At 39.3% G+C, this 27,179-nt stretch overlaps 3 protein-coding genes across 3 annotated transcripts; all 3 read left to right on the top strand.

Annotated features, from left to right (window-relative positions):
- The first annotated feature begins 562 nt into the window (after positions 1-562).
- On the top strand, positions 563-6,115 carry hirip3 (HIRA interacting protein 3). Its single transcript, XM_053338331.1, has 8 exons — positions 563-639; positions 2,005-2,125; positions 2,228-2,369; positions 2,538-2,912; positions 3,043-3,206; positions 3,294-3,441; positions 3,945-4,043; positions 5,863-6,115. Exons 1-8 carry the CDS (start codon positions 563-565, stop codon positions 6,045-6,047), a joined length of 1,311 nt encoding a protein of 436 aa, XP_053194306.1. The 3' UTR covers positions 6,048-6,115.
- Positions 6,116-7,017: 902 nt separating this feature from the next.
- On the top strand, positions 7,018-9,927 carry antkmt (adenine nucleotide translocase lysine methyltransferase). The gene is made up of 6 exons (XM_053338325.1): positions 7,018-7,060; positions 7,774-7,962; positions 8,088-8,192; positions 8,277-8,417; positions 8,821-8,871; positions 9,459-9,927. The coding sequence occupies exons 2-6, from the start codon at positions 7,801-7,803 to the stop codon at positions 9,627-9,629; spliced, it is 630 nt and encodes a 209-aa protein (XP_053194300.1). The 5' UTR covers positions 7,018-7,060; positions 7,774-7,800; the 3' UTR covers positions 9,630-9,927.
- Positions 9,928-11,921: 1,994 nt separating this feature from the next.
- xpo6 (exportin 6) lies at positions 11,922-26,865 on the top strand. The gene is made up of 24 exons (XM_053338313.1): positions 11,922-12,703; positions 13,844-13,934; positions 14,449-14,561; positions 15,000-15,197; positions 16,387-16,546; positions 16,971-17,048; positions 17,215-17,743; positions 18,598-18,724; positions 18,834-18,943; positions 19,337-19,445; positions 19,607-19,699; positions 20,521-20,590; positions 20,683-20,842; positions 21,130-21,222; positions 21,635-21,779; positions 22,924-23,070; positions 23,274-23,463; positions 23,567-23,722; positions 23,922-24,036; positions 24,149-24,320; positions 24,429-24,590; positions 24,830-24,928; positions 25,759-25,989; positions 26,225-26,865. Exons 1-24 carry the CDS (start codon positions 12,701-12,703, stop codon positions 26,324-26,326), a joined length of 3,453 nt encoding a protein of 1,150 aa, XP_053194288.1. The 5' UTR covers positions 11,922-12,700; the 3' UTR covers positions 26,327-26,865.
- The last annotated feature ends 314 nt before the right edge of the window (positions 26,866-27,179 follow it).

Below are 27,179 nucleotides of genomic sequence, written 5' to 3'. Positions count from 1 at the left end.
ACAAAGTATAATAAAGAAATGGATTCATGAAACACAAACCTGTTACAGTAAAAAAAGGAAATTTTCCATAATAATATTTTATTACCAAATGTTATATTTTCAATGTGACTGTACTCTCATTATATGGAACAAAGTCTGAGTTGAGACTTAACTATTTATTGATTCATTGTGACACATGGTATTGATCAGTGGATCCCAACCTTTTTGGCTTGTGTCCCCTCTAAATAAAGCTAAGTGTATGAGTGGGACCCCTCCTCACATGTTGTGATATCTAGCAGTCAAACAAGACGGCCTGTACAATATACACTAATTGATATATATATAAAATACAGTCATAATAAAATAAAGGGAAGCTTTAAGGAAAAAAGGAAACGTGTCCTATCATCTTGCAACTCCTGGTCTTAATCCAACGACCTTTTGTGCCCCCACCCCAAAGGTTGGGAACAACTTTTCAACACTGTATAGTCGTCTGAAATTCATATTCTGACAGGGCGTGGCTTTTGACGTCACTTCCCGTTACGCATGGCGTTTGGGCGCCAAATAGGAACTGTCGCAGTCAAAAATGAAGGTGTCGGAGAAAGAGGCAGTCAAGATACACAAGTTTGTGTGTCGGCAGCTCCATGCTGAGCCAGACTTAAGGTACAGTGAAGAGTTGTTTGAGTTCATTGTGTGTCTGTAACCAAGATTAAGAGTTCAGCTCAGTGTAGTGGCCGCGAGTGTACAGAACTTACTGTTGCAAACTTCGGTGCTAGACTGTTGTCATTATTTCATGAATGCGCGTTCCCGCGGCCAGGGGAAACACTTTCTGTCTGGGATACCTACATTGGCACAACACCTGTAACGACGGACTTTGCAACTCTGTTTTCCTTGGTCGAGATGTTTCCTCGCCCCCGTTCACAAAAAGCTCGCCATATTTATCATTAGTCATTTCATGACTGTATAGCTACATTATTTATGTCTTTATTAATACAACTAACTACAGTTATTTACTGTATCAACGAGAGTTTTCATGTTGATGGGGTGTTTAAAGCCTGAGACGGTTTACTTGCTTAGTTTGGCTAAACTAGCGTACGACTATGTCTTTAACCAAAGCATTAAGGCTAGCTGACACTGTGACAAGAGGCATTGGAAATTGTGTTCAATCAATTCTTTGAATGCAATCTATTAGTTTGTGTTTTGTATCCCCTAATATTCCATTCAAAAAAAGATGTTTCCTTTTTTATTACTTGCCACCTCTAAATTTTGACAATACTGCTATTTGAGTGAAGTCTGGGAGGTCTGCCCCATCCTGATGTGGCGTCTTGGTCTTGTCATTTACCAACTGTGTGTCCCAAGTCTATGGTCCCAACCAACCAAGCAGGTAGATCTGTTTGAAAAGTGAAGCCAATGCTTTAGGTGACCTTAATGTGCATTCTCTCTGATGGCCAGCAGGGGGAGACTCCACTGGCTGAAGAAAAGAAATAAACTCTGTTTGTATAAAAGTCTATGATTATTACCCTACTTCTCATATGATTCATTACCTGAGTAAACATTTTCCTAATTAGTTTATTTTCTAATGTCAAGTCTTCTTCAATACAGAATAATGTTCATTTTGTAAACTATGGTCCATTTTAGAGTAAAATAGATGATTAAGCAGGGTATGCTTGATTGCATCACCATTGTGACGGTGTGTCGGGTCCTTTGGAGCTCCTCCCCAGCTCCACGCTCCCTTCTGGCTTCAAAAAACGAGATTGTGACAAACTCGAAGCTTCAAAACAGGAGTCCACAAACCAATGTGTGATTACTGCCTTACAACAAAAATTCATCAGTACTCTTTACATACTGTCTGATCACTGTTTCTGATTTATCGCATAAAAGTGCTTCCCTGTCTTTGCTCTGGGTCAACTTACCAGCTCAGATCCACTCCGTGCCTGTGTCAGCATCCTTCATTATTCAGTATCTGTTACTGTAAATAACCTCCTCCCTCACAGTTCTTGATGAAAGCTTTCTGATGTCTTATTTCAGCTCACTGACCTTAGGAATTTTAAAAAAGCGATATCTGGCACACGTGGGATGTGAATCATTAAGTTCAGAGACAAGAACTTTCATGAAACAGGTGGTTCAAGAGGAACTGATGAAAATGCAGGTATCCGATTTCTTCCTGTTAAGCTCATATATGCTTTATTCCTTGTTGAAGGGGTGTCATTTTACTGCTGTGGTCATTACTCCTTTTTTTTTTCCCTGCTAGGAAAATGGACATGATTTGGAAACAAAGATGCCTCAAAACAAAAGGAAAAGAGAAGAGGAAAATGACGAGGTGATAAGTGAGAGAGAGAGTGAAGACGAATCCCGTGCTAAGAAATCCCGTCGTCAATTAAGCTCATCATCAGGTGGGTTATAACTGTTCTTCACATCAAATACATTTAGATGCCTGTAGTTTTTACATAGCAGGGTCTACTTTGCAGTGAAATGTCCTTCAGTGAGTTGTGTTGCTCCTTTGCAGACCATTAAATGTTTGTGTCTCATGGGTTCTTTTCTTATTGTGTGGTTCATGACAGAATCCGAGGATAAAGAGGACCATAAGACAGGAAGTGAGGAGAGTGAAGAGGAAGAGCAAATTAAAACTGCATCTGGGGATGAGGAGCAAGAGGTGAAAAAATCAAACAACAAACAGCAGATTAACAGTGAAAACTCATCAGATGACGAAAAGAATGAGTCCAAAAAAAGTGAGAGTGAGAGTAGCTGCACTGACAGTCCAAAAGCAAAGGTGAAAACGACACCAAACACTACAAAGAATGGAGCAAAAACGAGCAGTAGTACGAGTCCAGGGAAGAAAACGCCAAAGAGTGATGAAGAGGATGAAGCTGACTCAGAAAGCGAGTCAGAAAAGAAGGACAAAAACAATGTGAATGATTCCTCTGACAGTGAAAAAGGTGACTATGAAAGCTTTATCCTTAAATATCCCAAATAAATCCCATACAAATGTATGGATTCATACTGTAAGCTGAAAAAGTGAACAGATTTTTTATATTAATTGACATTACTTTGTGTTGTGGTATGCAGAAGAAAACGTCTTGGTGGAAAAGAAAACGAATGGGTCAGATTCAGATTCAGATTCATCATCGCTCACATCACTGGAGGATGAAAAGGGCAGTGGGACAGGAAAAGAGCAAAATACTGAAAAGAAGAAAACGGTGGAAAAAAAGGAGGGCTCAAAAAGTCAAAAGGTGAGCCCGTGAGTGACGTTATAAATGGAAAGGATTTAGTTTGCATCTTCCTTACGCAGCCTGTCTGACCTCTGATTCATCCTGCAGAATTCTGACAAAACAATAGCGAGACTTAAACGCTACCTGTCTCTCTGTGGCGTGAGGCGCAATTACAAGAAGGTCCTCCAAGACTGTCGCTCTGCTCGTGCCATGGTGGCTGTTTTAAAGAAGGAGCTTGAAAATCTTGGCGTCCAAGGTCAGTGGGATCCAGTCACCTTTTTAACAGTGTACACATTTTCAAATTCAGGTTTCACCATGACCCACAAGAAGATATCTTGATAATGTATTTTCAATTACTTCTGTAAAAACAACAAAAAAGATGTTTGAGAACATATCCTGATGTTTGTAATGTCCATTGACCTATAAGCCAGTGTTACAAGATGGCAAGTTTGGTGCACAAAAAATCTAACTGAAAAAATTTAAATTTACCAAGTACTTACCCCAGTATTTTTCTTGCTTTTCCTCCTTTTTATATATTTTTTTAAACACTGCACATAATTTTTTGGGTTTTACACATAAAAGAATACTAGACGAGCCCAAAACAAAAACCTTTAGTGTACTATTGAATTGGTAAAACAACAGTGTGACATTAGTCCTTTGTGACTGACATAGTTCAAAAAACTCAAGAGAATCTCCTGTTACAGTGGAATACATAACTGTCTTTCTACACAGGTAATCCATAACTATCTTTCTACACAGGTAATCCATCTATTAAGAAATGCAAAGACGTCAAAAAGAAGAGAGAACAAGCTCAGGAACTGGCTGAGCTTGATGTGAGCAACATCATTGCCACAGAAGGTAACTATTGGCAATTTGTTTGTTGTTACAGCTTGTAACTGTGTTTTTCCAGTTTCCAGATTCCACAGGCCATAGAAAGAAAAAGCAAACAGTTTTGCTGTTGGTTGCCTCCAAGCAAAAATCTATTTTAGTTTTGGGAAGCCGCATGCAGTTTCTCATTCAAAACACACACTTTGAAATACATTACTATGGTTCAAATCCTGATGATGAACATGATTCAAAAACCTGTAAAACACAAGGTACCAGTGGATGCATATAAAGGTACATGATACATACATGAAATTTATCTGCACAAGTTTCATTGTAATTTAATTGAGACCATTTGATTTTACACACAACTCAATATGAACCAGAAAAGCAAACAAGTTCATTCAAAACTATTATCTTTTATCTATCTAGCTATTCCTTTTTCCCACCCGTATGTATCTTGGAATAATTAAGGCTTCGCAACACTTGACAATTCATACAAGTTATTCCAAACGCAGGTGATAAAAAGGCAACAATCCCACTTTGTGACTGTTTTACTCATTTTGTTTGCGTCTCCGGCAACTTTCTTAGCAACTAAACGTAATTTAACCAATATCACGGGCGAGGGAGTGCTGCTATACTGAGTATCAGCACGGCTGTGATTCAGTTATAGGTATGAGGCTGCAGGTCCAGTGCTGAAGAATGGCTGGTGTATCATTTACATTTATCTGTATGTTTCCATTTATTGTGCAGCCTTCTGTTGACAATCTCTTTGGTGGCATGTGTGATTCCATCAAATGTTTGATCAGACAGCACGTTGCTCCATCGTTTCCTGCTCTCCATGGATGGTCTCCAGTAACTTTTCAGCAACCTAATAGACAAACAAATGTTTTATTTATTTATTTTTTTAAATGTTCCACGACATAGTCTCTGTATGAAAGCATCTCACTTGTGCTTACTCACTGTCATGACCCCCCTCACCTCGAGTGCCACACCAGACAGTTTCTGCATGACAGCGGCTCTCAAGTTGTGGTTGGCATAAGACTTGTGTGTCCCTGCCTCTTTGCATACTGGGTAACATCTGTGACCAGTGATTTACACCCAGAGGAACGGCAGTATACCAGAGTCTGTCTGAAGCAGCTATTACCCTCCTGGGCGCAAGATAGAGGGCTTTTGCAGCAGGAGGAATTTGGCTCAGGAATTTTTGTGAGAGATGCTATCTGGGAGAGGGGATTTCCTTGCTCTTCCAACATGGCACCCCTCTGGTTTTCTCTCTCCAGTTTGAGAGCTCAATTTCCCTCTTTGCCCCTGCATCTAAAGTGGAACTGAATACCATACCAGATCTTGTTCAGTAAACCTTTTTGGATTGTTTGGACTTAGTGTTGCAGAATATTTTAAGATGCACTGGTGAAATCAGGGTGTGGTGGGGTTGTTTTGTCTTTCCCTGCCCTTCTAATCTCTTTTTACAACCACCACACACACCACAAACATTATTAGCTGATATGAATTTTGGGTCCTGCATTAGATTCCATGAATGGCTAACTGGAGACTGATGTAACAATTTAAACCAGTCCAGAGCCCAAGGTAGCTGCTGATGATGTAGAAATCCCCTGAAATCTCCAGTTAACTGGTGTCCCAAGTTATAAATTGTCTGAAGTATTAACATTGAGTACACAGCACGCGTTTTACTAGCTATAGATGTGGCTTATAGTCTGGTTGGGTGAGGAAGGGTGAAGTGCATAGTGATGCCATTGTTGCAATCATATGATTAGGTCACTGGTTTAGTTTTTATTATTGCAAACTATGAACATAGTAATAAAAAATGACTCATTAATGTGGATGTCTCTCTCAGGTCGACCTACACGGCGAGGAGCCTCAGTATCCAAGAAACAACAAAACACTCCCTCCTCTGCATATCAGCGCACTTTGAACTCTGGCTCTGATAGTGGTGAGGAAAATACACAGAAAGGGCACAGAAGAGCAATAGACTGGACCAACCTGAAGGGAATCATCAGTGATGATGCAGACAGCGCCTGACGGGGACAGTTCTTCATCCAGGTGTTCAGGTGTCACTTGGATATGGACATTACTTTTCCTCTGTTTAAGTGGGGCTTTGTTCTGTACACTTTGATATTACTTCTGTTTCAAATAAAAGTATTGTGTTCATATGGAATAAATATTTCATTTTACCCAAGGGGCAAAAAGTTGAGAAGGGCTTTGATTTTTCAACTGGGATGAAGGAAGGCAAAAGAGGAGGAACAAGTCCATAAGCTGAAACAGATTTGTGCATCAGAACTTTGTGTTTTCTTCTTTGCTCTCCCATTAATCATCTCACAACCCCACCCCAGATTTATCTGGTGACCCTTTGGAAGGGCCTGACCACTAGGTTGGGACCCACTGGACTAAACTTGTTAACTGTATATGAAGTAGTTAAACGAGCTCCGTCTCCAGCAGCTACAACAGTAACATGCTGCTTACACACCGATGCTTCAGCATTAATAATCTAATGATGTCCTATATAATAATATATCAGTCAGAGGGACCAACCCACTACTTTTACTCTAATACTTTAGCTACATTGTAGTGTATGTACTTTTACTTCAGTAGGGTTTTTCATGCAGGGTGTTTACTGGTTGAGTGTTTTTACATTCCTGTATTTGTACCTTTTTTTTTTTTTTAAGTAAAGGATCTGAATACTTCCTGCACCACTGAAGACCAATTAATCACTCACCAGTCACCATGATCACAACCTCTCAAAATTCCATTTTCCATCCATATGGAAATTTGCTTCAATGAGTAGAACCCTGCTGTATCGATACTTTTTATTTAAGTGAATGATCTGATTACTTCTTTCAGCACTGTATACATAGATACATGCATGCATACATACATACATACGTGTTACTACATGAAACTAACAATCGTATCTGGAATTTCACCCCATGCGCCACACTCCCGGAACCATTTAGCTCCCGGTTGGGCGGAATAGTTTGGAAGACGGACTGGTCCGACGGTGAATCTGTCCGCCCTCCCTCCTGCAGGTCAATGAGGTATTATTTGTTTAATACTTTAATACCCGCACTGTTGTTGTTTGTGTATGGCAGTATAGGCATACAAGATTTTTGCTAATGACGGGATGTGTCGGTACTGTTCCAGATAACGTAATTACATGGTAATAAACTGGCTGCATGTTGTCTGCCACAGACATATCTGCTCAGTGTAAAGGTTAATTCATTCTTTAAAATCTGAAGCTTAACACATTTAACCAGTAAATGTTACTGTACTGTACATGTGGGGCGAAATGGAAAAAAGTTATTCAAGGCTACGTTTTGATACATCAGCACGTTCTCTAAACCAGTAGGGTTAGACTTTCTTATACAAAAACAATAAAAGACACCAGTCAATCACCTGATTAGTACAACATCAGTGTCTGTAAACCTGACTGGCTTTTATGTAGAAGGAAAAGGGGGCTGACTGTAAAAGGAAAACAACCACGTTGAAAAGGTAAACTCAACCTACAGACTTAATCCAGGCACTCAGCTGAAATACAGGCTTATACAGGAGCTTATGATCAGTGATGGTCTTTTCTGCAGCCACTGTGCTGGAGCACAACATTTTTTAACACGTAAGTTATGTGTGTGTCAATGTTGAGATTATTAATATTTCTCAATAATTATTGCATACAACAAACACATACAGCCACAGCTCTTTTGTAACCCTTTCATTGTGAGTTAGTATTTTCTTTTTAATTAAATTTACCTAGACCCTGAACTACACATTTCACACAGAAATGGATGATGGCACACCAGATGAGGCCTTTGCTGAACTCCAGACAAAGCAACTCGGAGCTTGGGGTGTGGCTCAGATAGCTGCTGGCACTGGGCTTGCTGTATATGCTATGTGGGTGGGAATCCTCCAGCCAGGTTTCCGAAAAGTCCCCTTGAGGTTACAGGTATGATCTATATTGTCATAATATTTGGAATAATTATTGATGTAGCTGCTTCTGGAACTCGTACCTCTGAAAGGCTTGAGAAACATCAATGCCTTTTATGAGCAGCTGTGTATTATGTCTTTCAGGTCCCGTACATTCCTGCCAGCAAAGCTCAAGTACAGAATGTAATGACACTGCTGAGAGGTCGAAAGGGAGGCCTCGTGGATTTGGGATCTGGTGATGGTCGCATTGTAAGTATAAGCAAGATATTTGGGCTAACCTTTGAACCTTGAACTGGCAAAAACATATGATTGTGTTCATTTTTAACCCTCAAGGTTTTGGAAGCACATCAGCAGGGTTTCACTCCCGCTGTTGGATACGAGCTCAACCCCTGGCTTGTTCGATTGGCCCGCTTTCATGCATGGAGAGCAGGCCACCATGCCAAAGTGTCATACCTACGAGAAGATCTCTGGAAGGTTTGACATTTATGGCTTGTGTTATGGCATTAGTAAAGCTCCTGTTCAAATTGGACAGCTCAGTTATCAGTTAGGAGCCTTTGATCCATGCTGCCCCACCATGAAATGAAAACATTAATTATGAAACAATCACTGTATTTGGTCTTGCTTGACTTAAATATGTAATGTAACAAGGACATACATATAAATGTACTTATTTTTTATTTATTAAATAATGGTATCCGGCACTAAATCAGCCCATTGTTACCAATTTATTAGTCAATATCCAACTGATAATAGATACCAGTACTGATATCGGTGCATGTCTAAATTTTATATGTTTTTATATGCAATTATTATATCAATATTTAAATCTTGAATTGTTTATTGGCATATCGACATGCTGCCTTGTATCTCATTACAGGTCGACTTGTCAAAATGCAAGAATATCACAGTGTTTTTGGCACCTAGCGTGGTGAGTAAGAACAACAAAATAAATGGATCAGAGACCATTCTGATATAGCTCAGAGACAAATGATGCAACAATAAAGAAAAAAATTATGATGAGCTCTTTGAAAGTCGGATGAGATGAGGCACAGTGAGTCGCCTGCAGGCATTTCTTGTTCTGTCTTGAAATAGAAAGCCTTTATGCCAGGTGTTATGTAATGTGTTGGATGATTTAATGTCAGGGCTTAGAGCGTAAAAGCTTTTGCACTGCCCCTGGCCTTTGTAAGATATCTCAGTGGACAAGTGTAGCAATTTCACTTGGTTTGGGGCGAAACCTATTTCCTGCCTTGTTTTTAATCATGTTTTAGTATCACTCCTTTGGTGAACACAGTGTTTTAACAAATACTTTTTTGTCTGAATTCTTTAAATAGTTTTTACACTGTTACAGCCAGGTGGTTACAACTTACTGATTTAACAATTATTCTAAGATAAATCTGTCAGCACATGGTTGAGATGCAGGTTATTATGAGTCAATTCCAGTTTGAGTAAATATAAGAAATTTCAACCTCTGTTTGAGTATTGCAGTCATTTTTCTTAGTGCTCTTGTGTTTGTAGCTTTCATTATTGCAGGAGAAGCTGAAGACTGAGCTTCCAGATGACGCTCTAGTGGTAGCTGGTCGTTTTCCTTTCCCTGACTGGACACCCTGCAGGATTGAGGGACATGGTGTGGACAGAGCCTGGGCATATAGCATGCAGGCACAAAGACAGCACATTCAAGAAAAATAACAAATTCACAATCAGAGACAATTGCCTTGACAATAACTCTACCAAGGAGAAGGAATCCACTTGAAGCTACATTGATGATCCTCATCGTTTTAAATTATATATCATTAACTTACTTCTTATAAGATGTAAAATCCTTCACTTGGAATATGGAGGACATTTACTGACTGAACACATACTTAATGACAATGACAGGATGGTTTCTGACCAACTGTCTAAAGTCAGTGCATTGATCAGCAGACATGTAGAATATCTGCATAAAATATTCTACATTGTTTAGATGGATTTTTTAATTTCTTATCTGAGGGTTTCTCTCAGCATTGAAGGGAAACCACACTGGAGGTGAGGGATGTTAACTGCCTGGAGAAAGTGTTTAATACTGTATCATCTGCAGTTGATGCAACTAATTTTCTAATTTTCTTTTTTCAAGTATTTTAATTGTTCTCTTAAGTATACCCATTACCATTATTACTGTGTCAGTAAGAGGAAACTGTTCAAATGCCCAGTGGTTGATGGTCAAAGGCACTCGTGCTAGGAAGTCTGTGTGTTAGCAAGTTTGGAATGTGGCTATTGTGGCTATTCAGGCTCTTATGTCTGACTCAGTTGCTCTCATACATGCATTCATCACCTCACGTCTGGACTATTGTAATGCCATCTTGTATGGGGTCCCCAATAAAACACTGGACAGGCTCCAACATGTCCAAAACTCAGCTGCCAAGGTTCTCACTCGAACCAAACCCTGGCAGCACATCACCCCCACACTCAATCACCTATAAAGCTCTTCATACCCCTGCACCCCAGTACTTAACAGACCTCCTCCATGTTCACCACCCTTCACGGGACCTGCACTCTGCTGACTTGGGCCTCCTGTCCATTCCCCGCACCAGAAGGCAAACCTTTGGGAGCAGGGCCTTTAGTGTGGCAGCTCCTACACTGTGGAACTCGCTCCCTCAGGACATTCACCAAGCACCAACTCTGGACTCTTTTAAATCAATGTTGAAAAGGCCTGGAGGCTTTTGCCGGCTAAATGTGTGTTTTTGTCTGTTTATTGTTATTGTGAAGCGACCTTGGGTTTTGTGAGAGGCGCTATACAAAATAAAATTATTATTATTATTTATTATTATTAGATGTGGCTAATTGGAATTACTGTGAATAAAGGATACAGATGTAATTATATCCCTGTGTAAAGTGCATCCTTTCAAAAATGATTTCCAAAGTTTATCTGAGGATTCAGCAGTCTGAGTTAACTTAATGAAGTGGATATCTCCCAAAATTGAATTTTTTTAGTGTGAAATTTTCTGTTTCTTTTGTTTGTCTGTCCATCGCAGCTCAATATGGAAAAACTTTCAGTGGACATCTAGACATTTAAGGCCATTTTGCTTCAGCAAACAAAAACTTTAAGTGTACAGTGCATTTGGACACCTGACTATTGTTTCAAGATCGACTTTAAAAACATCTTCCTTTCCTTTTCTGTTTTGAATTCAAGTGAATACTGGTTCACTGAGAGCTTTTGGAGCTAAATTAAAAAGTATAATTAATCTATTTAATTAATTTCTCATTTGATAAATAAATTATAAATAAAAAGATGCACTCAGCTGAAATGAATAACCTCTTAAACCAAGAGTGACTGTAATATGCATTGAGCCATGTAACCAATTATAATTATTTTGAATATTTTAGCAAAGGTAATCATCTTGCTCTCACCTGCTTATTCTATGGTAGTGTTATATTATGTGATTACATCGCAAAACTGCCATTTCCACTTTCATATGCACTGCCTCATAATGCAAGGTTGTACATATGTTGACATTTTGATAGTGTATCTTTACTTTTTTTTTATCGTTTTATTGTTAAACTATAATGCCTTACTTTATGTCATGTATGTGCCCTCCCCAAATGTAATGACTTTATTTCTACCATATGTTTGCAATACAATTTACACAGCCCTTCTACAAATACTTTCAGATATATCTCATATGAATTCTCATTATATCAGGCCTACCTTATATACACAAATTGAATTGTAGATATAGTTTCTATTTTAGCACGAGGGCAATAATATGTGACCACGTTCATCATTTATATTATAGTATATGTATTATATCATTTTTATGTATAACTCATATGCATACTGATAGTTTCAGGAAGCTGGATTGCATGTTTTTATTCAAATAAAACTACTGTAATTTGAAAGGTATAACCGGAGATTGAGGCTTTTTTAAATGTGACTGACTTGACACAAGCTGCTTTGGGTTGGTTCATTCCTGCAGCAGAAGAGGAAGTTGCGAAGAAATCCTGTAACCAGCAAGCGAGCTATATTTCTGAGCCGCCCTAAGCACTGAAAAGGGGAATAACAGGCACAAGCGCGCATAGTATTGTATATTTAGTGTTAGTACAAATTTGTCTGCTGCATTACTTAGGTGTGCATAATTACCCGCTTTGAAATTGCAGACGGTCAAAGGCAGGTAGTGAGCGACAGCCCTGTAAGCATGTCTACGTTTGACAGCCAACCGAGCTAACGAAAATGATGCCTTCATCTTTCTAGAAAAGCTAGCGAGCTAGCCACCCGCTGCAACATTAGCATTTGGGGGTATAACTTAAACCAGCTTCAAAACACCTAGACCACACAGACAGGGAAAGCTAATTAACGCCGCACATTTCTTTCTTTCTATGCTTCCTGAGCCAGTGTTAGTTTAGTTTCCACAAAACAAAGAACTCCATATTTAACTTGGTTGTTGACGGAATTAAACGACGACAATGCAACTCGAGATAGCTGCCTGGTAAATCGGGGAAAACTGCGTCCAAGCTACTCGAGCAAGGTGGAAATTAAGTCAGTGTTTAAAGATTGTTGTGAGGAAAGCAAACGTCGCCTGTCTTTGCTGGTTATTTATTGGGGAAGTATCGACCTTAAAGTAAGCGAGCATACCATGATGAAGCCCCTCTGCGGTTACGTTAGCCAGCAACACCTAAGCTAACGTTAGCTACAGATTGGGCTCGCTCGGTCGCATATTGTTGTCTTATTGCTGTAAATTAGTACGAGACTGAACTAAAGAAATCATCTGAGCCAGTTAAACATGGTAAGTACAGTTTCATGCTTATTATTTTTGACAAGGTGTTCAACCTAGCTTTCTGTCTCATGCTAACAGCTAACCAACATGGTGCATAAGCTCTTGATTCGCACACTTGAACAGGAAGACCTAAAGTTGAGTTAATTATAATAATGCATTTGAATTATTCACTGTATAGCTAACATACAGCTCTATCGGCCAGGGAAGTCGTGTAACGGTTTGTGAGAGGACAGGTATTTCACGGGATGTGACAGCTCCTTTAAGCCATTTCACGATACAAGACGCCCATCTTGCAAAACTGAATATTTGCCCTGAGAAGTGTTCAGTCTCGGCAAGTTGTGGCTTATTTGAGGAATTCAGATCCGCCTGTTACAGGAGCTGCTCTTTAAAATCTCAATTTGCTATCTCGTGTTTAGCCAGGCAGGGCCCAACTTCCTCCACCTGTGCAAGTGTGGTATTACATCAGATTTTATATGTACAATTTGCTTTGGTTTGTATAAAAAATATCATGCAATCCTCAGCATTCTGAACCATATTAGCAAATCTGATTATAGTCTTGAACCATATTTCCATGAGACTATGCCAAAACATGTGTAATAATATCCAGCTATAACTATGAGCAGGTATGAGCATGGGAAAATACATTTCCAGCTCATTAAGCAAGATGGTACATATATGCCTGTAGGCACTTCTACAAGATGTCCTTAAATCAGCCCTGTTGAAGCACTTTGCACAAAGAAGACAAAACATTTTGTACCAAATAAATAGAAAACAAGATGGCATGATAAATGCCAGGGTTGCAATCAAGATGTTTGAATGGGATCCATTGTCTTCTTCATTGCAAAAATTTGTTTCCTGTTCACAAGCGGCTGTTTGAAGTGACTGATGATTGGTCTGCAGCTGAGCATCTTCTATTCATGTACACTGCATGACATTGCAAAAAAAATTTGTCAAATGGTTATTATATATAACCATCAGACAGATCGCACTGGTGATTTAAAGTGTGACTGATGTGATGTTTATAGGTACATAGGACAAATATATATATATGTGTGTGTGTGTGTGTGTGTGTGTGGTTTGAATCATGCATAATCTAAAATTGTCTAAAGTTGCATTTTGAATTTAACTCTGTCTTTTATTACCCACCAGTCATCAGAGGAGTCATCGCTACGTGCTCTGGAGAGTCTGATGACGGAGTTCTTTCACAGCTGTACAACCAATGAGAGAAAAAGAGAAATAGGTAGGTTTGACCATGTGAAAATCTGCTCGTCAGATCTCTGCTTTCCAGTAAGCCAGGTTTTAACGTAAACAAAGTAAAGTTTGACTCTAAAACCACTTTTAATAGCACATATATCAAATTTGACTGTTTTTTTTTATGAAAAATGAAATTAGATCCCCCCCCCCATTTGATCAATTGTCAAGATACACAAGGCCCTCTCATATATTTAAATATAATTTGTCAAATGGTGAAAGTTTTTGCCTGTTTGATATTCTCGACTAAGTTTGTTAACAGTTGACAGCTGGCTGCTTTAGAAAATCTGGATTTACAAATAAAATGTATTGCAGTTCTTGCTGTCACCGTTGAGTGTGTTTATGTCAACTGAAATGATTAGTTTAATATTAAAAGTTTTTTTGCACTTCTTTTTAATGCATTTCCTGTGTGGTGACGCATTACTTTCAGAATGTCTGCAAACACAGTATTACACTGTCATGTATGTCTGTCGGTGATCAAGCCCACTTCCTTTTTTCTGCAGAGGAGCTGCTGAATAATTTTGCACAGCAGAATGGAGCATGGCGCCACTGCTTATTCTTCCTCTCTAATACTCGGAATGAGTATGTAATGATGTACAGCCTCACAGTATTTGAAGTAAGTCTTGTAGGTGGAAGATTTTCAGTTCATAGAACTGTGTTTTTTGTTTTTTTACCTTTTTTATGCTTTCAAAATACAAAGAAAAGCATGGGTTTTGAGGTCTGAACACATGAAGTGGTAAAGATGCTGTTTTCCTGTTTCCTCGTTTCTTTTATTTTGCAAAACCCATTATGCAACTTACACATTGCACGGGTTAAAAAGCTGAACTTCCTGTGACATAGTTTCACCTTTTTTCATGCATATCTCAGACACATGTGCTTCAATTTAGGAGTTTCATTTGCAGTGTTGCATTTGCAGTATACAGTGTTGGTAAAAAGGTTTTCAATATATCAGAACATCCAGATCAGACAGATTATTGAGAACTGTTATTAAATATTGGTCTGCATAAATGCCTAGTCACACTTCTGACAGCTGATTGTTCCTCTTTATTTACAGAATCTGGTAAACAAGATGTGGATCGGTGTTGCTTCACAAGACAAGATGGAGATTCGCAACTGTTTGCCGAAACTCCTGCTTGCACAGCACAAATCTGTGCCCTATTTTATCCGTAATAAACTCTGTAAAGTCATCGTGGACATTGGTCGCCAAGACTGGCCGATGTTCTATCATGATTTCTTCACAAACACGCTTCAGGTATGTCCTGCAGATGTGGTCTCTGTTGTTGTGTTTCAGTCGGTAGTAGCTGGCTGATGATTGATGTGTTACAGTTCAAAACCACAGCTACTCTGTTCTTTGATAATGTTACATCTGTCCTGCACATCTGCATTTCAGGTTTACTTTGGTTTTGATTTTACTCTACTTTTAGAACAATGTATTTTTATTCAATTTAGATATGAATGTGTTTTAATTGATCTTACATCATTTATCTGCTACTTGGTGGATAGTCTTTCATCGCAAAATGTAAATTTAATTGATTAGGTTTCAAGAAAAAAAGTCTACATCGGAGGTCATAGTATACCATCACCCTCCATTTGCAAACTTCTCTTCCTTCACAGCCGGGGACAGGCGTGAGAGTAAAATTACAGCTGATTGGACATGCTGAGTATTCATGTTAAACTATGTTTGACCTATCATCATGCCCTGCAGTGGATACCAGGCTCACAGGTCATAAATCTGAATCCTCTGACAGGCGACACCATTCTCTAGCCCTGACCTAACATACTTTTAAGTTGCCTTTGAAAACTGACTGTCACCAAAGTAAAGAGCAGATACTTGGTGGCTTGACCTGGCCTTAAAGTTACACTGTATCTGCTTAGGCTGACTTATACTCACTGGTCCCGCTGCTTAATAGGCAGTTTCATCTGAATGCTAAGGCCTGCTCAGTAGTCCCGCCTTCCTGCTTGCTTCTCTAGTTCCACTACACGCTCCCCCTTTTAACAAATGAAACACATTTTATCAAATTGATTTGAAATAATTTTCCTTTGGGAATAAAAGCACATTTATTAGCAGGAAAGTAATGGATTAATTACACTGCAGGGAAATTGTTGGTAAGCCACAGATAATAGATTCTCCTGCATGTATTATAACTGTCTAGTTATTGATTTAATTAGTAGATGACTTCCTTCAACGGACACACTCATCATGTAAATTGGATTTTCTGTGTGTATCTTATTTTAGTGTATTAATTGTTTAAGATGATATCAGAGGTGGTCTTTATTGTAGACACGTTTTTCCCACCGTGGCTATAAAACACTATGAAAAAATGGTGACCCAACCCACATTAAGCTTCTATCAGTTCAGATCAGACCTGTAGGTGGTGAGCAAACTAAAGTAATCTGTATTGATTAAAGCAGTTGTCTGTCAATCTTTTTGTCAACTGCAGTTGATCCAGTCACCAGCTCTGGCTCCATTGGGGTTGGTGATGCTAAAAACCACATCAGAGGAACTTGCATGTCCTCGAGAAGACCTCTGTGTTGCCAGAAAAGATGAGCTGCGTAAACTTCTGCTGGAGCAGGTACCGACAGTGCTTGGACTGTTGACAGGTGAGAGCAACTTTTTATACTTTTTTCTGGGGCAGCAAAGCCCCTCTAGTTGTTGCTTGTAGGTTCACAGTAGTGCATTCTTTTCAGTATTGGAGCACAACAGCAGGATGTAGTCACAATGTACAAAACCAATTCAAGCACCTCTGTTTATTCTTGTTTTAGTTGTGGTGTACAACTGATGATTGATACTGATGTAAGTTAAATGTTGAATCCCACGTTGCAAAGCATGTTTAGGACAAGCAGATATTCGTTGTATAATTCAAATTAAGCCACATTCACAGAAATGCTGTTTGAATTGGTTATAAAGCCACCCATGGTACGACTAGGTATTGAGGACTTTCAGTATTTTAATGTTAAAGCGTTACGTTGCCAGTCAGAGCAATCTTTTTGGGTTTAATTTTCTTATCACCGTCTTGTGTTGCAGGTATCCTGGAGACCTATTGGGATAAGCACAATATTACTGCTTCCACCCCACCTCCCTCACCCACCTCAGGGGAAAGTAGTGAGTGAACATTTCTTGTTACGTAAAACTGCAAAATCATGTTAGTAATGTGGTTATAACAATAGAGCAGTTGTTGCTTGTTTTCATTATAGCAAAGCCAGTTTTTTATCAAGTGGTTTGTTGTCATGTGTTAACCAGGCTATTTTGTGCCTCTTCAATTCGTCAGTGGAATTGCTGGGCAGTTTGTTTCAGGGCAGTCAGTACTCAAAGCTACTTTGCCAGCCGATGGCAGCACTGGACAATGAGACTCAACAGGTGTGTTGTCTTGTTTTGGAGTGTTTGGCTCACCTGTTCAGCTGGATCCCTCTATCCACAAGCATTACACCCACACTGCTGGCATCCATTTTCCATTTTGCGCGTTTCGGTTGTGATCTTCGGACAAAGGCCAAGACAGGACCTTTCATCTCCTCCAACTCTTCCTCTTCTAATGGACAACTTAATCCAGGGACAATGCATACATCGAATGGAGGAGGGCGAAACGGACAGCAGAGCGAGGGCAGCAAGGTTGATCGCGCCCGGCTCGGTGTACTCGCCATGACCTGTGTCAATGAACTGGTGTCAAAGAATTGTGTGCCATTGGATTTTGAGGAGTACCTGCTGCGCATGTTCCAGCAGACCTTCTTTCTCCTGCAGAGGCTGACACGAGAGAATAACGCTCATACAGTCAAGAGTCGCCTTCAGGAGCTCGATGAGAGGTACGTCTCAGTCCCTGCACTGGTATTAGTTTGACCATTAATAGACAGCATAGCATAATGTTGTCATTTCAGCATATAGTCTGCTGCTGGTCATATTTATTGTTGCACAAGACTAATATGCAGTCAGAGATTGCTCTGAGCTATTTCTTAGCAGTTCTTCTCTTAAAACAGTCTTTGTTTTCATCACTACTGCTCTGTACACTGGCTCTATACAGCCGTGTACCTCAGCTCTGTCACATGTGTCATTCTGACCTATTCTTTCTGTCTATGTATAATACTGCGCTGTTATAACACATTTTTATGTATTTCAGTATTTTCATCTGTTTTTCAGTTGACTAGAGTGGCTGAGAATAACCCCATGCCTCTGTGGTCCGGTTAGATGTTTTGCTTTGTTTTGTTTTTAACATGAACTCAATTTCATTTAGAGTTCCTCTCTAATTAATATAACTGTTTATTGTTTCATTTTCGAGTTTGAATGTGTTTTTGTTTTTTTTGCAAACTCAGTTTCTAACCACAAACTGATTGATGACTTATAAAGACTGGATGTGGCTTGTTTGGCCCCCCCAGACATCTGTTTTTGAGCGTCTTTTATTCCCCCTTTTCATTTTACATCCCAGTCATACATCATACAATCTTGATATTGCCATGAGTGGTCTTGTAGTTTGTGCAGCTGTCACTGACAGTTGTCAAGATGAACATTATGGTTGTGTAATGTGACGTCCTCTGACAGTGTGGGTATTCGGTCTGGTTTAAGAAATAGTGTTCTTATTGACCTGCATAAACAATATGAAGTAACTCCTGCCTACAAGCCTTGCATGTTTTTTCTTGTTAACATTTTATCTTTTATCTTGCAGTTACTTGGAAAAGTTCACAGATTTTCTGCGCCTGTTTGTCAGTGTTCACTTGAGGCGGATTGAGTCCAGTCCTCAGTTTCCAATTGTAGAGTTTCTTGGCCTGCTTTTCAAGTACACCTTCAACCAGGTAATGAGTCAGAAAGCCATTTATTCATGCAGCACAGCACTGTGTGTTTACTTCTCAGCTCCTATAACATGTGACAGATTACATAACTTGCTTCTCATTTGTTTTTCAGCCGACCCATGAGGGCTACTTTGCCTGTTTGGATATATGGAGTGTGTTTTTGGATTTTCTAACAACCAAAATCAAAAGCAGGCTGGCTGACAGAGATAGTGTTCTAAATAGGTAAGTTACCCAAAAATACTATTAATCCTGTTGAACTTAAAAATGATGAATGATCTTAAATTCATGATACCATATGAAAAATAGACAATCAAATGTCTGGTGATTATGTGCAGATCATGCGTTTGGTCGTGTATGTGTTTGTGTGCATGCCTGCAAGTGTTTATCTGTGTGTGTATGTGAAGCTAAACTCACATACTACTGGACCCATCTGCCTATTTTTTGCACTCAGTTTCAATACCCTGTATATCTTTCATAAAACTGAGACTGTACTATACAAGAACACTTTGCATACATCTATATAGGGAAACCTATATTTATGGAGATCTGCTCTTCTAGTTTGTCTTGGCTGTTGTTTCAGATGTGCTTTAAATAAATGACTGTTTTGTTTGACAGGTACAAAGATGCCTTAGTTCTTCTCTTAAGGGAAGTTCTGAATCGCATACAGTTCAGATACAATCAGGCTCAGTTGGAAGAGCTGGATGATGAGACTTTGGATGATGATGTAAGAACAATTTTCAGTTTGTACCTTTTACACTTACTATGTTCTGTGTTTTTATTATATTATTAGCATATAAACCCTTTAATGACATGCCCACCTTACAAAACCATATCCAGTATATTTCACTTCAAATCCTAATGTTCTCCTTCATTTGGTAACTATAGCAACAGACCGAGTGGCAAAGGTACCTGCGTCAGAGTCTCGAGGTGGTTGCCAAGGTGATGGAGCTGCTTCCATCCCATGCATTCACCACTTTGGTAAGATATCTAAATGTGTTGTGGTAGCTGTAATAGAGCTTACAACCTTAAACATGGATTGGATGCCTGGCATGTGTTAAAATTGTGCATGAAATATACTTTTCTGATGTCAAAATCATTGTGTAATCACAGGTACCCACAGCTATGACACTTTACTAGCAACTTCAGAGATTCACTAATCTTAAGTTAATGTATACATCAACATTAGAAGATGAGGTTCTAGGTTTTCATTGCAGTGGTAAAAGTTTTAACATTGATTTCTTCCATCTTGCATGTTACTGTTGAGGCAGAATGAGCTTGATGTACCCATGTGTTAATTAGCTTTTCAAATCTAACAAGCTATATGAATATTTCACACACGCATCAAATGTAGAATCATGAATATGACTTTCTGTTTTGGTCATTTGCACACTTTTTTTTTAAACTTCCCGTTTGTTCTTGTGTTATGGGTGTGAGTTTCACTTTTCATGTTAGATTTGAACAGGACACATATCAGGACATGAGTTGTGTTTAGTCATAAAACTCAACACTGCATTCTGTACAATCTGATTAATTGATTACTGTTAAGAATCAGTTCCTCCAAATAGCTTCTCAGTAAGTTTGTGTTTGAAGGAACTGAGGTTATCTTTTCTTTTTTCTCTTTCAATTTTGCATTGTTCGTTTTGTACATGTCTGCTGTTTTCAAATGAACAGTTTTTTTGTTTTTTGGGACATTTTTTGCATTATAATTATATGTAAATTAATATTTTTTACAGATAATACACAGTTATACATAGTACAGTAGAGTTATACAGTGTCTCCTATCCCTCTTTTCTCTCAAGTTTCCAGTCCTTCAAGAAAACTTGGACGTGTACTTGGGTTTGCAGCAGTTTATCGTTACCTCTGGCACAAGTAAGTAACTATTTTTCATTTCATCACACTGAGTTATTGTTATTCCACAGATTAAAATGTTACGCTTACCTGTCATGATGTCCTTCTTACAGGTCGTAGGCTGAACATCACCGCAGAGAACGATTGCCGTCGACTTCACTGTTCTCTCAGGGACCTCAGCTCCCTACTTCAAGCAGTCGGACGCTTGGCCGAGCATTTCATCGGAGACGTTTTCGCCGCACGTTTCAACGATGCCCTTGCAGTGGTGGAGAGGTCAGTGCTCTGTCACCAAAACATTCTAAAGTGATTTTTGTGGCAACACAATGAGGCTCCATTTGTATATAAACTGAAATAACTGTATTGTTGCACATTCTTAAGTCAATATTACTGAATTTCAGCCCTTGAAGTGACATTTGTTTCTATTTTTAGTGTTCTGTTTAAATGGTTGAATATATTTAGCGTACTAAGTGGTGTGAAAGGTAAATCTTGATCTTGGCTGGTAATTTCTACTCATTTTACAGAGCAAATAATTTTAAAAGAACATTTGTTTCTCTTTCAAGGTTGGTTGAAGTGACTTGCTACGGATCTCAGACGAGCCTTTACGACCTGGAGACTGCCGTGCCTTCTGTGCTCAAGCCAGACCTCATCGATGTGTGAGTGTCACATGTTTAAAAGAAAACTCAGGCCTAATGTGGGTGTCACACTGGGTGTCACACAGTTACAGATAACAAGACTAAACCACTCACTGACAAGAGAATAGGGAACTTATGTGGACAGATACAGTGTTTGTGTGAATTTAGACATTTTGCCGTATTTTCCAGCATTAAAAAAATGTTTCTTGCTGTTGGCTCAGTGTTTGGGGAAGTTCATGTGGAGTCCCCCATTTGTTGCCATTGGTGTAGTTTCATGTTTTACAGAATGAAGTTGCATATAAAGACTTTGTAGAAATGTAGACCCATCTTCATTACACATCACAAGATACCCAAAGGTGTATTTAGAAAAAAGCAGGTATGTTTTATTCAGGCTGTGACAATATGTTGAAGTTGTTTGTTTTGTTTGTTACAGACATGCACAGGCCCTCGCCGCTTTACAAGCCTACTCTCATTGGCTCGCACAGTTCTACAGTGAGGTCCACAGTCAAAACCAGAGCCAGTTCATCAACCTCATCAAATCTGCAATAGATGCCAGTAGCCCGCTCATCACGGCTAAGGTAGCTTCCCTCATACTTTATTATGTATTATTGTCCTTTCTGGTGTTATAAATGTGTTTTTATAATGAGTCTGAGAGGAATTCATTTCATGTATGTTATTACATATAACCCTCATAATTCAAAAAGCCTGAAATATGATCAATGCAGGATCTCTTATTTTAGGTCAATTAAAATTATTCATGGGACAAATGTAAGTTACTTCAGTTCATGGATACTTGGTTTCAACACTTCAAATCTTTCACAGAGTTTTTTGCTTATGCATCTGGTGCTTTTTAGTTACTGTTCCTCTTGTCTGGGTGTTTGAGTCCAGCCAAGTAGTTTTAATGCATGTTGTTTTCCTCATCTGTCTCTTCCCTCATTTCCTGTCGACTGTGTTCTATTAGGTAGAAAATGTCCCAAAAATACTTAGATAAATAGATGATTTAAGACACCAGAGAGACTGATTTGCACCTAATTTGAGCTTGTCTCCAACTACTGCATGATTTTAAAATGAAAATAAGTGTGAAGGGAGGACGATGGTTAGGGTTGAGTGTGTGTGTGTGTGTGTGTGTGTGTGTGTGTGTGTGTGTGTGTGTGTGTGTGAAGGGAAATGGTTGAGTCGTTGAGAAGAGATTTGGGGTGGTGGGAGGGGTTACATGGTAACACCTTCACCAATCTAACACCCATTACTTCATTTTTGTTTATCAGCGCCATATTCTTCAAATAATAAAACTGTAATTTGTAAAATACTCAACATGTTATCAGTGCTTGGTCGGATGAAGGACAGTACAGTTAAACTGAGGTGTCTGCTTCATGACCATCGTGCAGCAGCAGCAGAGTCGCAGCACAGAGCAGCTGATTAAAACTGTCCTCCCTCCTGCTTTCTGCTGTAAACACATGTAACACTAGCTGTTAGCGAGTAGCTGCTCTCATGTCCCAGATTCTTAGGCCCAGCAGGCGGTCAACTCAGCCCAGTGGCCCACTATACACTAGTGGAAACCTATTTTTACTGGAGGGGAGTCACTCATTAATTACCTTATTTAAGACAATTCAGCATTATCTGACCAACATGGGTTCATGTATCCTGAGTGAGCAAGCCTTGGTGAGGAAAAGCAGACTTTTTTTTTTCTGTTTCTAGCACTTAAATTCTCTCTTTTATCTCCAGGTACCTGAAAAGTTGCTGCTGTCAGCATGTCATCTGATGGTTTCTATAACCTCTACTGTGCGACCTGTGTTCTTGGTCACTTTGCCAGCTGTGCAGAACATCTTCAACCTCATTACAGAGAATCAGACCCGCAGACTACCCCAAGAGGTAAACGTTTGTTGTTTGACAATTATTTACTAGAGAATTGATCATTTGGATCTTTTTTAATATGTAGTCATAAAATAATCTTTGAATAAAAGTCCACACAAAGTTTTTGAAATACTCTAGAAGTTTGAAGTCCTTAAAATGTCCTAAATACTTGAATTTATTACCGTCTGTGTCTTTGTGTGTGCGCGTGTCTGCTCATACAGGCTCACATGTTGGTGTGTAGGGCTTTATCCAACATGCTGCTGCTCCCGTGGCCGAATTTACCAGAGAGTGAACAGCAGTGGCAAACACGCTCCAGCAACCACGCCAGCCTACTGACAGCACTCACTCGGGAATATCGTATTCTAAGAGGGACGGTGAACGTATCTCCACGGCGACATGATGTGAATGACGGTTAGTATTTCATTTTTTAGTTTGTTTTTGATCATTTTGGTATGTTTTTTTGTTTTGTTTTAATTATACTAATGTTGATGTTCCCTACCTTTTGTTTGACTAGTGAAAACAGTGATCCAGCAAACCCTGCCTGTGCTCAGAGACCTAGTGGACAGCATTTCTGGGGAATCCACCAAATCACGTCAGATCTGCTACCAGAGTCTCCAGGAGTCTGTCCAAGTGTCCCTCAGCCTTTTCCCAGTGTTTATTCAACAGCCAGGTAAGTGTGTCTCATCTGCAGGTTTGCTGGTTTAAATTAAAATGGGATCACAGGATCAAGAGTCAGTTCATTTACTAATTAGACTGAAGTCCACAGTTCCCCTGCAAAAACACAGAAAGCATGAATTGGCCTTTACTGTCTAATGGTCAAGTATACATTAAAATGAGCGCTATGTGTTAATTGTTATTTCTCCTTCCAGATGTGACAGATGAGATGCTGGCCTTCTTCTTGACACTGTTTCAGGCGTTGCGAGTGCAGATGGGCGTCGCCTTCACAGGACAAATCATCCACACTTTCCTCAGCATGTTCACCAGGTTAAAACAACATATATATTTAATAGTAGTTATTATTTGTAGTAGTATTAAATCCTATCTAGGTGAATCTACTAAAGGTTTTAAAATGGAATGTCACTCGTGTGTGTTTCAGGGAACAGCTGGCAGCCAGTATTTTGCAGGAGGGCAGTGCAGGCTGTAGAGTGGTTCAGAAGTTCCTGAAAATCCTGCAGGTGGTGGTGCAAGAACCAGGTCAAGCTTTCAAGCCCTTCCTACCCAGCATCCTCTCTCTGTGCATGGAGCAGGTTTACCCAGTTGTGGCAGAGGTCAGTAGGTCACTTGTCTTGAGTTGACATAATGATCCAATTTTATAACTGTATATATCTTTGTCTGTTGGATAACTGATGGTCTCTTGCCTTTTTTGTCTTTGATAGCGACCTTCACCAGATGTGAAGGCAGAGATGTTTGAGTTGCTTTACCAAATACTTCACCAAAACTGGAGGTACTTCTTTAAAACTTCAGTCTTAACAAGTGTCCAAAGAGGAGCAACTGAAGATACCATGGAGAACGAGGCCCAGTTCACAGCTGCCATGCAGGTGTGTGTGTGTGTGTGAGAGAGACTTTGCTTAGTTTGAGTTTCTGTTCGTCAAGAAAATAAGAGTTTACTTATAGTTAGTGTAAATAATAATAAATACAGCTTTATATGTGGAACACAAAGAACTAAAAAATGTTGATCTGATCTCCAAGTCAACAGTCATATCAAATTGTAAAATGAGTCAGTGTTAAATCTAGCTCTTCTTATTTTACTAACTTACTGTTTTAATGTCTTTTCCAGGCTTTTGGACAGTCCTTCCTGCAGCCAGACATCCACATATTCAAGCAGAATCTTTGCTATTTGGAGTCACTCAACAGCAAGCACAAGTTATATCACAGAGTAAGTTGAGCTTTTATTGATGAGCAGAGTTGTTAACACAATGTAAACTGAGGCTGATGGGAATCTTTTTACCCTGACCCGATGAAAGACATTAGATTCAAAGTGAGGGAATTGCCAAAGTTACAATTCATCCTGAGAGGGACATGAATGTGTGTACCAGCTTCGACGGAAAATTCCGCGGTTTCACTTAAAAAAACAAAAACGAAACCATCAACCTCCATAGTGGTGCTAGAAGAAAGGTCAGAGTTATACCAAAGTCATTAGAGTACATCATTTGCAAGCCATGAATATGTGGACAGATAGTGTGCCTGTTTATCAAGTAGATGTTTAGATAATTCACAAGATAAGTGGCAAGTCGTGGCAATAGATAAGAAGTCAGGGAATCACCAGAGTCTCTATGATTCATTCTCTAAAGATCACAAACATCTGTACAAAGTCTAAATCTATCTAAAACCATCTAAAAGCTGACAGGCTTGTTATCATTAGAACATGTCTATTTCATTTCTTTCATTTTGGCTGTTGCATCCCTTTTTGACAAATAGACTCTAGTTAGTAACAAGGAGAGAGAGAATGTACATGACTCTTACTAGTGTGACCCTTCACCTCAATTAAACCAACAGTAAATTTGGCTTCTGAAATCTCAGACATCACTGTCAAACTAAACCAAATTCGTAAATGTCCTTGATAAAAGGATTCACCTGTAAATTAGACAGCATGTGTCCCATGATCCACACACTGTAACTGGGTGAGAGCTACACCCAGTGCTTACAACTCATTTATGGACTTCTTTGTCATTTCTTTTGTATTTCTTGTTTTGTTTTGTTTTTTAGAAGCTGTTCCGGACCTCAATGCTCTTCCACTTCATCAACGTGCTGCTGCAGGTCCTTCTCCACAAAAGTCACGACCTACTTCAAGAGGAGATCACCCTCGCTATTTACAACATGGCCTCTGTTGACTTCGATGCCTTCTACTCGGCTTTCATGCCAGAGTTCCTCAACGGCTGCCAGGGTGTGGACACCAACCAACGAACTGTACTCGCTCGTAACTTCAAGCTTGAACAGGTAAGAATGAAATTGAACACAATGTAAATGTAAGAATTTGAAAAAGACAAATATATTTTTTTCAAATTGTTAATGTAGTCACAGCTTCAAACTGACACGGCCATGTGGGGTTTGTGAGCTATTCTAAAGTCAATGTACTGTGACATCTGTTGGCATATATGTTCTATATTTTGATGAGATGATTACTGCTCCTCCTGTCTCCGCTCTAATGTTACTCTAACTTTTCTCTCTTTAGGACCTGCCTTCATTCACTCAAAGTGTGCAGCGGCTGGTGAACGACCTTCGCTACTACAGACTGTGTAACAGTAGCCTGCCCACTGGCACCATCAAGCTATAGCACAATGACTGAACCACTCTACACATCAACTATGATCTTCAAGGACTGCCTGTGCTGACCACTTTGCCCAACACTCCTTGTCCAAATTCAGCTTTGGTCCACGTATTCAAAGAAATAGGAAGGATCACAACAAACGGTTGAGTGATTGGAAGTTGAGGATGCTGCTGATATTTCTCTTTGATTTCTACTGTAGAAGGTTGGCGCATAATTTTTTTTTTTTTTTTTTTTGAAAGCAGCGCCCTCCTTATGTGTTGCCAATGATAATTTGGCAAGAAATGTAAACCTGGTCTGCAGTTGGCTTTCGCCCAGACCTGGAGCAGTCTGAGCCAGGCCTTCTTTCCCATGCCTCCGCAACAAAGCCAGGCTGGGACTGAGCACTTTCAACTCATTTTGAGTTTTTAAAATGTCTGCTTTTATTCATTTTGCCTTCAAGTTTTTTTCATCTCCAAAGGAGACAGACTCTCAACTTAAGATCTTTCATATCATTCCATTCTGTAAAAGAGAAAACCTGCTTGATTAATAAAGTGCTTTTTTAGTAAAACTCAGGTTTTTGTTAATTCTACTCACTACATCTTACAGAAGTGCAAGAGGTTTTATTGCTGGATTTAATTTCATTAGAACTCAAAATCTCATCCTGATGTTAAAAGCATAGTGATGTATTTAAGGATATAATTGTAAGATGTAACGTTTCCATTTAGTGTTGATTGAACTCTTACAGAATTTGTGTACATTGAAAATGAATCTAAAAGGGAATTCATTTACTAAACTTTCCACAGATTTATGTGCTTTTTTTAAAGGAAATTCTACCAATTTTACACTTCAAAATCAAGTTATTCATCACAGGGAATAAGGC

Source organism: Scomber japonicus, chromosome 18, assembly GCF_027409825.1.
Source record: "Scomber japonicus isolate fScoJap1 chromosome 18, fScoJap1.pri, whole genome shotgun sequence".
In the NCBI taxonomy this organism is placed as follows: Eukaryota; Metazoa; Chordata; class Actinopteri; order Scombriformes; family Scombridae; genus Scomber; species Scomber japonicus.
This window is presented reverse-complemented; position numbering and strand designations above follow the sequence as displayed.

Coding starts and splice junctions, on each gene's coding strand:
- hirip3 (XM_053338331.1), top strand. CDS start 563: ATGAAGGTGTCGGAGAAAGAGGCAGTCAAGATACACAAGTTTGTGTGT. Junction 2,370..2,537: donor TCAATTAAGCTCATCATCAG/GTGGGTTATAAC, acceptor GGTTCATGACAG/AATCCGAGGATAAAGAGGAC. Junction 2,913..3,042: donor TTCCTCTGACAGTGAAAAAG/GTGACTATGAAA, acceptor TGTGGTATGCAG/AAGAAAACGTCTTGGTGGAA.
- antkmt (XM_053338325.1), top strand. CDS start 7,801: ATGGATGATGGCACACCAGATGAGGCCTTTGCTGAACTCCAGACAAAG. Junction 7,963..8,087: donor AAGTCCCCTTGAGGTTACAG/GTATGATCTATA, acceptor TATGTCTTTCAG/GTCCCGTACATTCCTGCCAG. Junction 8,872..9,458: donor TGTTTTTGGCACCTAGCGTG/GTGAGTAAGAAC, acceptor TTGTGTTTGTAG/CTTTCATTATTGCAGGAGAA.
- xpo6 (XM_053338313.1), top strand. Junction 18,725..18,833: donor TCAAGTACACCTTCAACCAG/GTAATGAGTCAG, acceptor TTTGTTTTTCAG/CCGACCCATGAGGGCTACTT. Junction 21,223..21,634: donor AAGCCAGACCTCATCGATGT/GTGAGTGTCACA, acceptor TGTTTGTTACAG/ACATGCACAGGCCCTCGCCG.